We start from the raw sequence: 14,523 nt of genomic DNA on the forward strand, positions 1-14,523 counted from the left end.
GCTGTGTGTGCTACTTTGAGACTGAGGCTCCAATGGGAGCTCTGTGACATTTGTGAAATGAGAATGTTTTCTTTCTCTACATGTTAATTCATGTCCAGTGCTTTGGCAGCATTGTCCAAGAGAGTATATTTTCCATTGATTGTCTTTTGCTCCTTTGTCAAAGATCAGTGGAATATTTTATACTGTGCCAAATACCACTGTGTCTTGACGATTGTAGATTTTTAGTCGTTGTTAACCTCAGGTAGTGTTCATCCTGTGAACTGAGTGTTCATTACTGTGTTGGTTGTTCTGGATCTTTTGTTACTGAAAACATAACTTAAAATATTTTTTATTGGGATTATATTGAATCCATAAATAAAATTGGTAAGAATTGATGGTAACTGAGGCCTCCCATCTGTGAACATAAAAGTGTCTCCAAATATTTTCCATGTCTCTAATATTTTTATTAGAAGTTAGCAGTTTTTGTCACACAGATTTTTGTTAGATTTATATATGAGTATTTTTCTTTTATTGGTTCTGTATAAGTGGTGTGTGTTTGTTTTTGTTTTCATTTTGGTGCTGGGTGTTGGACTCAGGGCTGCTCTAACATTGAGCTACATTCCCAAAACTTTTAATTTTTTGTTTAGAAACAGAGTCTTGCTAACTTGCCAGGCTGTGCTGGGAGACTCAAACCTAGGATCATCCTGCCTGGGCCCCCTGATTGGCAAGGACCACAGGCATGGCCTCCATGCCCAGCTTCCTGCTGTCAATAGTATAATCATTGTCCTGTTTATTAACATGACAACACTGATGTCACATCATTGTTTTCATGATTCTTCAGTGGATTCCAGTAGCATAGAGGATCATGCTGTCTCTCTATGAAGACATTGTGTTTTTTTGAGCTTGAGTGTTTTTTCATTATTCTTGATTTTTTTAACTATTGATATAATCAATATTTATTATTTAGCTTTTTGTTGTGATGGATAATGTTAATTGGTTTTTTAATTCTGAATCAGCCTTGCATGTGTGTTGCGTTCCTGGGCCCTGCAGAGGCTGATGTAAGTGGATCTGGGCCACTGGGCTTGACTTCCCACAGTAGTATGCTGGCCCCTGGAAAATGTTAACTGAGTTTTAAATTTGGCATCAGTCTTACAGAGCTGTAATAATTTCCTCTTGGCTGTGGTTATAATTCTTTTTATTTATTTTTTTGATTCAGTAAAGTATTGTTTGATGAGGAATTTTGCATTCATGATCATGAGAGTCTTTCATAGTTTTCTTTTCTATTTAATACTTTTCTTTATCTATTTAATTTTAATAATATCGTAAAATATGCCATATAAAGAATAAGAAGGTGGGTTGGGGTTGTGGCTCATTGGTCGAGAACTTGCCTAGCATGTGCAAGGTCCTGGGTTCAGTCCTCAGCACCACATAAATAAATAGGATAAAGCTATTGTATTCAACTGCAAGTAAAAAAATAAATATAAAAAGAAAGAATTAGGAAGTTTTAACTCAACTTCTGTTGTCTGGAAATAACAGTAGAAAATTGGTGGTAGGTCTTAAGTCCTTCTGTAAGCCTCTTTGAGATGTCAGAGCCTTGACTCTTTTTTCTGGAGGGGGGGTAGTAATTATATATTTTTTAAATTTTTGAAATGTGTTTTACTCTTTCACAGTTAAATGTATAATAAATGATATTTGTCTGCAGGATATATGGATGAAGTACCCTTTGCCACTTAGATTTCAGTTTGCCTGGACCATCATTGTGACCTGTCTCCAAGACACCTGCTGTCACTCATACTTTTTCCATGCAATGAAGGAGAGCTCACTAAAGGCTTTCTCTCGGGCTCCTATTAACCTCTGTTGATACTGTCCTGCTTCAAATGTCATGTGTCTTATGTCCTTGAGCATGGTTCTTTGTGAGTGGCAGGGTCGTGTTCTGGTAGGTGGTCCTTTGGGCTGTTCCACACTGTGCAGAAATCATAGCCTGATTAGAGACCCACATGGAGTAGCCTGTTTCACAAGCAGTCAGCGTGGGATAGTTCAGGATTCTGGGCTGCAAACCTGCTGCTTTAACACACCCTGGAAGTGCTCGTGCCTGAGGATTCCTTGCACCAGCTGTGCTAGAGGAATGAGGAATCTCTTTCATGAGAGACCACCATTGTACATGTGGCCTATCTTGATCAAAGTGTCTGTGAGCAGTACGGTGGTGTGTGTCTCATGACTGTAAATGATCTGAGTGAGACATCTGTTGTTCAGAAGAGTGTGAGAATCATTGGACATTCATGGTTGCCATGAGGTTTGGGAAAGGATTTTCTGCTGTCTGTTAAGAAAACTATTTTTCAAACCGATATAATTTTGTAAGGCTGTTGTTTGGACAAGGTGACATCTTGGGGTCATCGAGTTCTTTCTGAGACACATGCCATTCCACACACCCCATTTTGCTTTGACATTAACCACCAGAAATTATTATATTGTTGTGTTTATTAATCATTGTGCATGATTACTAATTGGGTAAATTTCTTCTGGAGTAAAGCACCTGCAAACTTCTAGTTGTCCTCAGTGAAATCACGCAAGTTGAGCTCAGTTCCCAGTGAACACATTGTGACAACCTGTGTGGAAGATTGTCTAACTGTTGTCTATGAGAGAAACTCTTTAGTGACTCCGTACTCTGAGGGTGTGGGTTGGGGCTAATTGTAGTCACTTCTTTAAGGATGGAACATTTGACTTTCAGAAGGAAACAGGAGATCAGGAAATACCATGTTGTCTATATTAACTGTGTAGGCCCAGTGAGCCACGGTGGTTGGCAGGATCTCTCAAATGCTGAGTTTTGTGATCCCAGCAGTTTCCTACTCAGTCAGCTTTCTTTTCTAAGGGTAAGTAATAAGGAGGGTACTAATATTAGCTCTCTACTGCACAGGATGTTGGTAAGAAGGTGATAGAGATGCAATCAACAAATAAGGTAAGGGTGACCTGGAAGCCCCTCTAACTTCCTGTGAACTCAACAAAGGAAGGGTGTACAACACTCTACTATTTACCTTGTGTGGGGCCCAAGTCTAGTGTTGGAGTGGCTGTGAAGAATTAAATGCACTGGAGATTTCAATGACCAAATCGTGGAATTAATCGAGAGGCCAGGGAATCATGTGAACATCATGCATGTTGAGTATAGATTTCTCATGCTCTCAAATCTCTGCTGTCCTCCACTACACATTTGTGGGATACTTTAGATCTCAGTGACCTTTGAGGATGTGGCTGTGAACTTCATGCAGGAGGAGTGGGATTTGCTGGATGCTTCCCAGAAGAACCTTTACAGAGATGTGATGCTGGAAGTCCTCAGAAACCTGGAATCTATAGGTAATAATTTGTGTATTTACTTAATTGGAGAATTTGTGTTTATATTTTTTTATTTATGTACAACATGAAAAGACAATCAGTTGGTGAATTATTGTAGCATAAAATGCCCCATGAATTTGGAAAAGCATTTCTAGCTCCTAGAAATTTATAATGTTTTTGTTTGGCATTTTAGGAAACAAATGTGATGAGAAGAACATTGAAAATCAGATCAAAAATTTTGGGAGCAATCTAAGGTAATTGTTCTCACAAGAGGAATCCTTGAGGGAATCTGGGGGTGTCATATAATTTTTAAAACCAATGCAAGAAATTTGCACAACTTTAAATGTATTTATTCTTAGAAGATTTTTTACCAGAAATGTATACTTCACTGGGACTGGGGTTGTGGCTCAGTGGTAGAGAGCTTGCCTTCCATGCTTGAGGCACTGGCTTCTCTTCTCAGCACCACATTTAAATCAATAAAATCTATTGTCAACTGAAATAAATTTTTATATATATAAAGATATTAAGTCTAATCAAAGTGCTTGACATGCAAAAAGTATTATGAAATTGCATATGTGAGTATAACTATTTGGAGAATGACCATAGGCAAGCTGTGTTGCAAAGCATTGTTTCCTCTCAATCTCTTTATTTTCTGGCAATTTGAACAAGTTTGAAAAACCTAGGCTTTATCTCATGTTGGAAGTAACGTTAACCTAGGACCTTAAATAAATACAACATCATGAATTAATCAAGTATTAATAATGTGCTGGTCATCAGATACCAATTCTTAAGCCAAGAAAAATTTTAATGCAGTAATTTCATGTGACTGCAGTATGTGTGCCAAAGACTTCATATGCCCTTCATTCCTTCATAGGCAGATCACATCTCACTATGGACCCGAATGCTACAAGCATGAAGAGTGTGAAGAGAAGCCATGTGAATTGAAACAATTCAGGAAATCTCTGGTTTCTCTCAAAAGTGTTCACACACAAATGTTAACACAAACTGGAGATGGACCCTGTGAAAGTACAGTATGTGGGAAAGTCATCAGTTGTTCCAATGACATTCAAAGGCATGAAGATTCTCATAGTGGGTGGCAGCCTGATGAATGTCAACAATGTGATGAAGCCTCATCTTCTCCCACAGATGTTCAAGGACACTCAAGAACTCATAGGGGAGATAAAGCTTTTCAATGTGAAGTATTTCGGAAAGCCTTTCATTCCCTCACTTTATTTAGAAAATATGAAAGAACTCATTCTGGAGAGAAATCCCATGAGTGTAAAGAAGGTGTTAAAACCTTGGTTTCACCCACAGGTCTTCACAGTCAGGTGATCACGCACACTGAGAAAGTACTTTTTAAATGTAACATATGTGGGAAAGACTTTGCTTACCGAAGTTTATTTAGAATACATCAGAGAAAACATACAAGAGAGAAACCCTATGAAAGTCAACAATGTGGAAATGCCTACACTACTTTGTCTTACCTTCAGATACATGAACAAATCCATACTGGCGAGAAGACCAATGAATGCCAACAATGTGGAAAAGTCTTTACTACTACTTCTTCCCTTCACAGACATGAAAGAACGCATACTGGAGAGAAGCCCTATGAATGTCAACAATGTGGGAAAGCCTTCACTCGGTCCAATCGCCTTCAATCACATGAAAAAACTCATACTGGGGAGAAGCCCTATGAATGTCAACAATGTGGGAAAGCCTTCAGTACTTCTTCCTACCTTCTGATACATGAGCGGACTCATACTGGAGAGAAGCCCTATGAATGTAAGCAGTGTGGCAAACGCTTCATTAACTCCTCTATACTTCACAGACATGAAAGAACACATATGAAAAAGAAACCCTATAAATGTCAACAATGTGGGAAAGCCTTCACTACTTCATCTTACCTTCAGATACATGAACAAATCCATACTGGAGAGAAGACCAATGAATGCCAACAATGTGGAAAAGTCTTCACTACTTCTTCTTCCCTTCACAGACATGAAAGAACGCATACTGGAGAGAAGCCCTATCAATGTCAACAATGTGGAAAAGCCTACACTACTTCATCTTACCTTCAGATACATGAACAAATCCATACTGGAGAGAAGACCAATGAATGCCAACAATGTGGAAAAGTCTTCACTACTTCTTTTTCCCTTCACCGACACGAATGGATGCATACTGGAGAGAAGCCCTATGAATGTAAGCAGTGTGGTAAAGCTTTTGCTCTATCATCTAGCCTTCACTCACATAAAAAAACTCATACAAGAAAGAAACCCTATGAATGTCAACAATGTGGAAAAGTCTTCACTACTGCTTTTAACCTTCACAGACATGAACGAATGCATACTGGAGAGAAGCCCTATGAATGTCAGCAGTGTGGCAAAGCCTTCACTAAGTCCTCTAAACTTCACAGACATGAACGAACACATACTAGAGACAAGTCCTATATATGTCAGCAGTGTGGCAAAGCCTTCACTAACTCCTCTAAACTTCACAGACATGAAAAAACTCATACTAGGAAGAAGCCCTATGAATGTCAACAATGTGGTAAAGCCTTCAGTACTGCCTCTCACCTTTACATACATGAACAAACACATTCTGGAGTGAAGCCCTATGAGTGTAAGCAGTGTGGAAAAGCCTTTGCTAGATCTTCTCAGCTTCACAAACATGAACAAACTCACACTGGAGGGAAGCCCTATGAATGTAAAGAGTGTGGCAAAGCCTTTGCTGAATCTTCTCACCTTCACAGACATGAACGAACTCATAGGGGAGAGAAGCCCTATGAATGTCAACAGTGTGGAAAAGCCTTTGCTACATCCAGTCACCTTAAGAGTCATGGACGAACACATACTGGAGAGAAGCCCTATAAATGTAAGCAGTGTGGCAAAGCCTTCGCTCAATCCCATCATCTTCACAGACATGAAAAAACGCATACTGGAGAGAAGACTTATGAATATCAACAATGTGGAGAACCCCTTGACACATCCAGTGAACCTCACATACATGAAAGAATTCATGCAGAAGAGAAACCTAATGACTACCAACAATGTGGAAAAGTCTTTTTCTTGCTTTTTCTTTCACAGACATGAAGGGACTCACACTCAAGAGAAACCCTATCAATGTAAGTAGTGTGCCAAAGCTTTCACTCACTCCTCTCATCTTTGCTCACATGAACAAACTCATACTGGGTTAGTGTCTGTGTCCTCTATTCTGTTCCATTGGTCTAACAGTCTGTTCTGGTGCCAACACCATGCTGTTTATCTTACTATTTCTCTGTAGTATAGGTTAAGATCTGGTATAGAGATGCCACCTACTTCAGTCTAAGGATTGTTTTAGCTATTCTGCATGTCTTATTTTTCCAGATGAATTTCATGATTGCTTTTTCTATTTGTATGAGGAATGCCTTGGGGATTTTGATGGGAATTGCATTATATCTGTATAATGCTTTTGGTAGTATGATCATTTTGACATATTAATTCTGCGTATCCAAAAGCAAGTTCGATGTTTTCATCTTCTGAGGTCTTCTTTGATTTCTCTCTTTATAGTTCTGTAGTTTTCATTGTATAGATCTTTTACTTCTTTCATTAAGTTGATTCTCAAGTTTTTTTTTTGTTTGTTTCTTTGTTTGTTTTTTGAGCATATTGTGAATTGGGTAGTCTTTCTCATTTCCTTCTCAGAGGCTTTGTCACTGATATACAGAAATGCCTTTGATTTATGGGTGTTGATTTTATATCCTGCTACTTTGCTTAATTCATTTATTAGTTCTAGAAGTTTTCTGGTGGAGTTTTTTGGTTCTTCTAGATATCGAATCATATCATCAGCAAATAGTGCCAATTTAAGTTCTTCTTTTCCTATACATATCCCTTTGATTCTTTTCATTTGTCTAAGTGCTCTGGCCAGCATTTCAAGAACTATGTTGAATAGAAGTGGTGAAAGAGGGCAGCCCTGTCTCGTTTTAGTTTTTAGAGAAAATGCCTTCAATTTTTCTCTGTTTATAATGATGTTCTCCTGAGACTTAGCATTGAAAGCCTTTACGATGTTGAGATATGTTACTGTTATTCCTAGTTGTTCTAGTGTCTTGAACATAAATGGGTGCTGTATTTTGTCAAATGCTTTTTCTGCATCTATTGAGATGATCATATGATTCTTATCTCTGGGTCTATTGATGTGATAAATTACATTTATTGATTTGCTTAAGTGGAACCAACCTTGCATCTCTAGGATGAATCCCACTTAATCATATTGCACAATCTTGGTAAGCTCTGTTTTCTGTTTTTATCACTTGATATTGGTCAGTTTTAATTGTGTATGTCTTCCTGATTCAATCTGGGCAGATCGTATGACTCAAGAAATTTGTTGATAACTTCAGTGTCTTCCATTCTCTGTATTTCTGTCATATCTGTTGTAATATTATCATTTTCCTCATGTATATGGGTAATTTGAGTTCTCTCTCTCATTCTCTTTTTTAGCATGGCTAATAGTCCTTTTTATTTTGTTTTATTTGTTTGTTTGTTTGTTTGTTTGTTTGTTTCATAGAGGATCTTGCTAACTTCTTAAGGGCCTCCATTTCTTGCTGAGGCTGGGTTGAAGCTTGTGATCCTCTTGCTATGGCCACTGGAATTCAGACATATGATACCGTGCTCAGCTCCTGGGTGTTTCCTGAATCCCTGATGTAAATCGAAATGTGCCTTGTTTGTGTCGAGTTTCCAGGTGTCACCAAATCAGATGCCAGAATTACTTCTTCATGTCTTTCTGTATGTTAACGTCCTTCAAGCTCTAAGATTCTAAAATGATGCTGATCATCATAAGAACTTTAACTCACACCTTCCAAATTATTATTAGTTCAGTTGAACTAAACTGGAGTTGACTTGGAAAAATGTATATTAGATAATTTATGCTGAAAACAGGGGCGGAAGAACTATTTAAATATTTAAGGAAACCAATTATTCATTTCTATGAAGAGCTCATGATATGATGAACTTCAGTTACTATTCCCTTTCATGCACCAGGCACCAGAAAAGCACTTTAGCAGGGTCACAGAGGCTATCAGAAATGCCCTGGTGCTCATGTGAGGGTTTTCCAGAGCAGCAAGTCACATGAAAAAACACCTGGGAGGGGTGAGTTGTGCCACCCACACATGCACACTCACACCCACGTGCACACATGTACAGGATCAAGTCACCCTTTTCTCTACATACCCTCCCTAGTGCGGTGCTTTCATCCTCACTGTGTCATGCAACTATTGATTTCTTTGATCTTTCTCACAATGTTGCTGCCCACTATTCCTTCTCAAAAATCAATTGTTATTTCCTGACTTCTCAATTTAGTCTTGTGTCATTCAGAAGTTTCAGACACATTGTGTGTGTTAGTTGAGGCCTCTCCACTCCTGCCTTCTGTACAGATTAGTGAAATATCTCTTGCTTCCCCCTTTTCTCCCTTCTTTATTTCAGACATTACCCAGGAGGGCTCCACCACTGAGCTTCACACTAACCCTCTTAAATGTTATTTTTTTAGAGAGTGAGGCTGGCCTTGAACTTGGGGTCACCCTGCCTCAGCCTCCTACAGCTGGGACCATAGGCATGTGCCCTTGTGTGCCCTGCAGCTGATATCTTCCTTTTCCTTGATGCCTCTTGGCCTGCTGATGACTCTGGGACCACCACTGTGTCACACATTCTTTTCTAAGTCTCATGTGTTTTGTTGTACATAGGCAAGTTAAAGAGCATTATAAAATCTTGTAGTTTGTATTTATTGTTTGGAGAGGCACCTTCTCAAAATATACTTTGCCCTATTATTAATGAAGTGTATTTCTTTTATTTTCCTGGTGTCATGGACCCAATCCTGCCTTGTGCATGCTAGGCAGGCGCTCTAGCACTTAGCACTCCCCTAGCTTAGGTGGTGAGTTTGCCGCTGCTGTGTTTGTGGACCCACTACTGTCCACATCAGCAGATGCAGCTCTCCAAGTGTATCCTCGTGTTTGCAGCTTGTCCTGTTTTTTCTTAAGCTTCTTTTACAGCACTGAATTTTAAATCCAACTCAGCTTTTCTCCCCATGATTAATCCTTGGGTGGAGTAAGCCAGAAAACCCAAGCTGGATTTCTCTGTGTTTAGGATACTGTCATACATAGGTGACTGCATGTCCAATATGATTCTGCAACATGCACACTCAGAAAAATGAGAGATGATATTCCATTTATGTATGATATATCAAAGTGCATGAATGCATTCTATAGTCATGTATATGTAACTGAAAGAAATAAAATAGTTTTAAAACAAAACAAATCCAGGTGCAATGGCTCATGTCTTCATTCCAATGGCTCAGGAGGCTGAGGCAGGAGGACTGTGAGCTCAAAGCCAGCCTCAGACATAGTGAGACAGTAAACAACTCAGTGAGACCCGGTCTCTAATAAAGTACAAACTATAGCTGTGGAGGTGACTCAGTGGTTGAGGGCCCCTGAGTTCAATTCACAGGACACCCCCCATTCAAAAAAAAAAAAAAAGGAAAGGAAAAAAAAACTAAGGAAGAGGGGTATAATACCAGTCTTGTTGGGCACAGTGTCACACAGGCATAATTCCAGTGGCAAAGCAGGCTGAGGAAGAGGGATCACAAACCTAGACAGCCTCAACTTAGTAAGGCCCTATGGAACTTAGCAAGATCTGTGTCAAAATAAAAAATCAAAGGTCTGGGGATGTTGCTCAGTGGTTGTGCACCCCAGGCTCAATCCCCAACCCCAAATAATAAAGATATAAAAATGGATTTAGTCTTTTCTCTACATTTGCATTGCTCTCATCTTCCTAATGGCTCTAATTGACAACCTGTCCATGATTCTTCTCACCCTCCTGGATGTCCTCCTCCACACAGCTCTCTATTTCCTGGTGTGTTGGCTGTCCCTCACTGATCTGCGTGACATCTCCTTATGTTTGCATTCATTGGAATCCCTTTTTTCTGTGGTCAAGTACTTCTTGCTCTCTGTTTTATGGCCTTGGGACAGGGAAGAAGAATGTCTTCTCCCTCTGCAGCACCGCCTCACTGTGGTGACCTTCCACTCAGCACCCTTTGCTCTCACCCACAGCCATGATCCTTCTGGTCTTCAGCAGGGAACAAGGTTCTGCCTGTCTTCCACACCACCCTCACCCAATGCTCAACTCCATCTTCTACAACCTGAGAAACAAGGAGACGTTGAGGCCCTGAGCAGATGGACTCAGAAAGTCTGTTCTGTGTGATACAGATAAAAGGTCTGCCCCTTTCCCCGGGACTTAGCTGCAAGTCCATTAAGCATTGTGTAGGAACTGAAAATATTATTTTATACCAACAGTGTGGGGACTAAAAACCATCTATGATATAAATAAACTGCTCAGGTCTGTACAAAATTGTCTTATGGATGTGTGGAATTTAAATAACATTTTAGCATCCTGCTTCCCTGTGAACCAGAGACAGGGCCACACCAGGACCCCAACATGAGTCACCCCTCATCTGAGCAGAGAGGTGCCCTGACTGGGGCTCCCTATTCACCCCATGGTGGCTCCACCGTTCAACATCAGACACACATAGGTTTGAGGCTGCCACTCGCACAAAACTGGGATGTCACAGCTTCAATCAAGGGACGACAATAAGGACCTGGTAAGAAGGTCTCCAAGGTCCCTGTGGGCCTTGCTACACCTGTGTCTCCTCTTTACTATTATTCTTTACACAGAATATCTTTATGTTTTAGAATATTATTCTTTAAATTGGTGTCTCTTAATGGTCCTTTTAAAATTATGATTAAAATTACTTCCCAATGTAGGGAATAGTATACAAGTCTTACAGTGTTTCACCGACTATAGGTCCAGTTACAGAATGTATATAATACAAATGAATTTCTAACAATGTTTGTAAGTTTTATTGCTCAAAACTCACATATGGCTATAATGTGGAGAACATTTTGAATATAATGTTTTCTCAAATCCTACAAACATCCAATAAACAGAAATGATATGCAAGAATCAGCACCAATCATTGCAATTACTGATATCTTTGAATCAGTCAAATTTACTCTCCAATTAGAAGTGTCAAAATTGGAATATAAGTCAGCATTTTAAAACACTGTTTGATTAAGGTTGTATAAATTTGATTCATTATAAACTGGTTCTTGGTCAAACAGCACAAACTTTAGGTATAAGTTTAATATTTTAATGAGCTCTGTCATGTCAGAATGTGGAGAAAAACCTTAGCTTACATCAGCATAATAAAATCAGGGAAGTAGCCTAAAAAATCCTACAATTGATTAGTCCAAATATATATAATCAGTCCAGTTATACAGAAATCTGTTTTTCAAATGTTTTAACTTTCCATGTCATCTGTCTACATAATGATATAAACATATCCTTATTTAGAAAAACCCTTTCATTATGAAAATTTAGAATATAAAGACCTTTTTATTTACCCAAAGATGATTTCTTTCTTCTTAGGACCTCCTAGTAGACATCCTTTTATTTCTTTTACTTAGAACTGGATAATCATACTAGCAAACATGTGTGTTTCCTCTCTGTAGAAACATCTTCTTTTCCTTCTCAAAAAATCCTTCTTTGTGTATACTTTGGAACATTTTTTATAAATCTTAGAATCTAAGCAAATTATTGTACCTTAATAAGAAGTTTCTCAATGAAAATACAGTTAAAGCTGTTGGACATTTGTGTTGACAGAATCGTATCTATTTATCATCTTATAAAAATTTGTACAAAATTTGAGAATTAGAGATTACTTGATGGTTGTATCTCTTGAAATAGATATTTTAAAATCAAACACATTTATCTTAAATATCTGTACCATAAAATGCAGAGCATAAGAGCATATATAAGAAATATAACTTATGTGTTTTCTGTTGAAGAAAAAATGATTAGAAGAAAATAAAAATCTATTAAAAAATAAGACATATATGTTAATTATTTCATGAATTAAGGACTATGGATGATCCAAATAACTGGAAAGATATACATTCATAATAAAAGTTTAACTTAGTATCTTACAACCGTGGAATTTTAAGATAAGCCTCATTAAATCCTGTGTTTGGATCCATTTATTTTACTTTGGACTAGTGTGCACTCATTCTATTTGGGACGTCACGTGATGTGGCTAAAAGAAATCCCTGTGTATACATTTGTTTATTGTAATTATGTAGTCAGGAACGAGAAGAAGGATTTCTTGGTCATCACAGAAACATTGCGAGAAAAGATCTCAGATGCTGGCTTTTGTGTGTGTGGGGTGCAAAACGCATTCCCATAGACTCCAAAATTATAAGAAGCCTATGTTTGTGACCTCTCCTCAACGGAACATTACTTAGTTATATTACCCTGAAGAGCAAAAGGAAGGGTTGTAAAGGAAGCTGTTGACACACACACACACACACACACACACACACACACACACACAAAGTTATTTAGCTTCAGAGCGAGTCAGGCTTAGGGCAGCAACAGAGAAGCCTGTGGAGTCAGATTTTGCCTGAAAGTATTTCAGGTGCACATTCTTAAAAATGCAGGCTCCTTGCAGCTCCAGTGGCAGACAACAGTGAAGCAGGAAGGACAGGTTAGTGGCTGGGAGGCGGGACCAGAAACCCTGCCTGGGTGACAGAGGAAGGACGAATGGGAAGCCCTGGAAAATGGGAAAGGCCTGATGAGGAAGCCAGGCTCCGCCCCCCCCAGGCTCCCATGGTTACCATGGTGATGGAACAGCTGGGAACTGGCTGTGGCTGCAGCAGCTGCCTGGGTCCCAAGGTTAGGTGTCAGCTCTCTACTCCTTAATGGGCTGTTTCCCTGTGTCTTCCCCTCGGCCCTCGTGTTCTCCCATCTTTTTTACATTTTCCCTTTCCAGAGCGTGGGCACTTTAAAACAGTGATTTAAAGGCAGAGGCCAGCATTACTGTCCAACCCTAATGCAGTCTGCCTTTGGCCCCCAGACCAGGTTGCTTAAGGGTCAAAAGGACAGCTGGGTGGTGCTAGTTAAGACCTTTTAGGGAGCAGGGGCTGGTCCTGTGCCCTGCAGCTGAGTTAATTAAAGCTGTTCCGACCCCAATGGGACAAGAGTGCAGGGAAGAGTCTCAGTACAAATTGTTTGAGCACATTTGAGAAAATAGCAGAAAAACACAATTTGCCTCTCTACCAGCAGAAAATCCCCTGTATCAAGTCGCCCCATGAAAAATGTTTCCTCGATGTGATTCTGCAATCTTTGTAATGTTTTGAATAACCAATAAAAAAATAAAATTAAAAAAAAAAAAGAAAAATGTTTCCTTTTTCCTCTTAACCTCCAAACATTGACTCCTAGAATATAGATTCCAAGAAATCTTTATGATGCAACGGGGCAATATTGTGATGTATGCAGTCGAGAGGAGAAATAAAGAATGTCTACGGGCTTCTGCCCCTTCCAGTGCTTTATTCACTCAAGTTACACCATACAGTTTCACTCTATAGGTTCTTAATCAAGAAAACAATCCTTAATGCTGGGCACTGCAATAGACATAATCAATCCACAGCTAACTGTTAGAGTCTGTAAACAAGTATGGATGGCGCCTGGCCAAATGCCAGAGGGAGTGGTTTGTAAAGTAACAAAAGCAAGCCATTAAGTGTGGAGATTTCTAATTGGTTGACCGCTGTATCTATTTTATGCTAATTAGATAAGCTGTGTAAAATGTATAAATACTGCTCTTATTCTACAATAAACGGCTCTCATTCCTGCTGCATCAACATACACAAGTTATTCGTCACCCCCCCCACCCCCCCACCCCCCCCCCCCCGGTATTTTGCCCAGCCAGCCGGGCTGTGGCAGCTAACAATTCTAGATGCATTCTAAGCACTGCAAAACACTTAATCAGGACAGGCTAGTGACAGACATTCCCTCTGCATGCTAAGTTCAAAGGTCTTAAGTCCTAGGCTTTGAGTCCAGAAGATGCACACTCACTCAGACCTCGGTGATCAGGTCTGGAACCAAGGTAGGCTTTCCCTAGCGTGGAGCGTGGAGCAGATGACCGGTTGAGGAGGGGGTCATAGGGAGGAGTTGGGGCTCTCACCAAGGTCCACATGAGGCGGTAGAGTTTGAGAGTGGTGAGGATCATGCAGAGAATCAGGAAAGATGACAAGTGGTGGGATGTCAGGTCCTCAGCAGGCTCTCCAGCTCTACTGCATCCTGTTTCAGCTGGCTGAATCCCTGTTCATCAGCTCTATCATTTATACTAAATTTGGGGGCTTTT

At 39.6% G+C, this 14,523-nt stretch overlaps 1 protein-coding gene across 2 annotated transcripts in view; it reads left to right on the plus strand.

Moving 5' to 3' along the window:
* Window positions 1–14,523, plus strand: part of LOC143639897 (uncharacterized) — a 51,425-nt gene that overhangs the window by 6,099 nt on the left and 30,803 nt on the right. Inside the window, exons 2-5 of one of the 2 annotated variants that reach the window (XM_077107924.1) lie at window positions 3,201–3,327; window positions 3,500–3,560; window positions 4,181–6,430; window positions 10,379–12,394. In XM_077107924.1, the coding sequence (XP_076964039.1) occupies window positions 3,201–3,327; window positions 3,500–3,560; window positions 4,181–6,398 (2,406 nt within the window). In that variant the 3' untranslated portion in view covers window positions 6,399–6,430; window positions 10,379–12,394. Of the gene's footprint in view, window positions 1–3,200; window positions 3,328–3,499; window positions 3,561–4,180; window positions 6,431–10,378; window positions 12,395–14,523 lie in introns of those variants that run through there. The other variant, XM_077107925.1, reaches the window with a different exon arrangement.

The sequence above is a fragment of the Callospermophilus lateralis genome (genome assembly GCF_048772815.1).
Source record: "Callospermophilus lateralis isolate mCalLat2 chromosome Y unlocalized genomic scaffold, mCalLat2.hap1 SUPER_Y_unloc_1, whole genome shotgun sequence".
NCBI classification, from domain to species: domain Eukaryota; kingdom Metazoa; phylum Chordata; class Mammalia; order Rodentia; family Sciuridae; genus Callospermophilus; species Callospermophilus lateralis.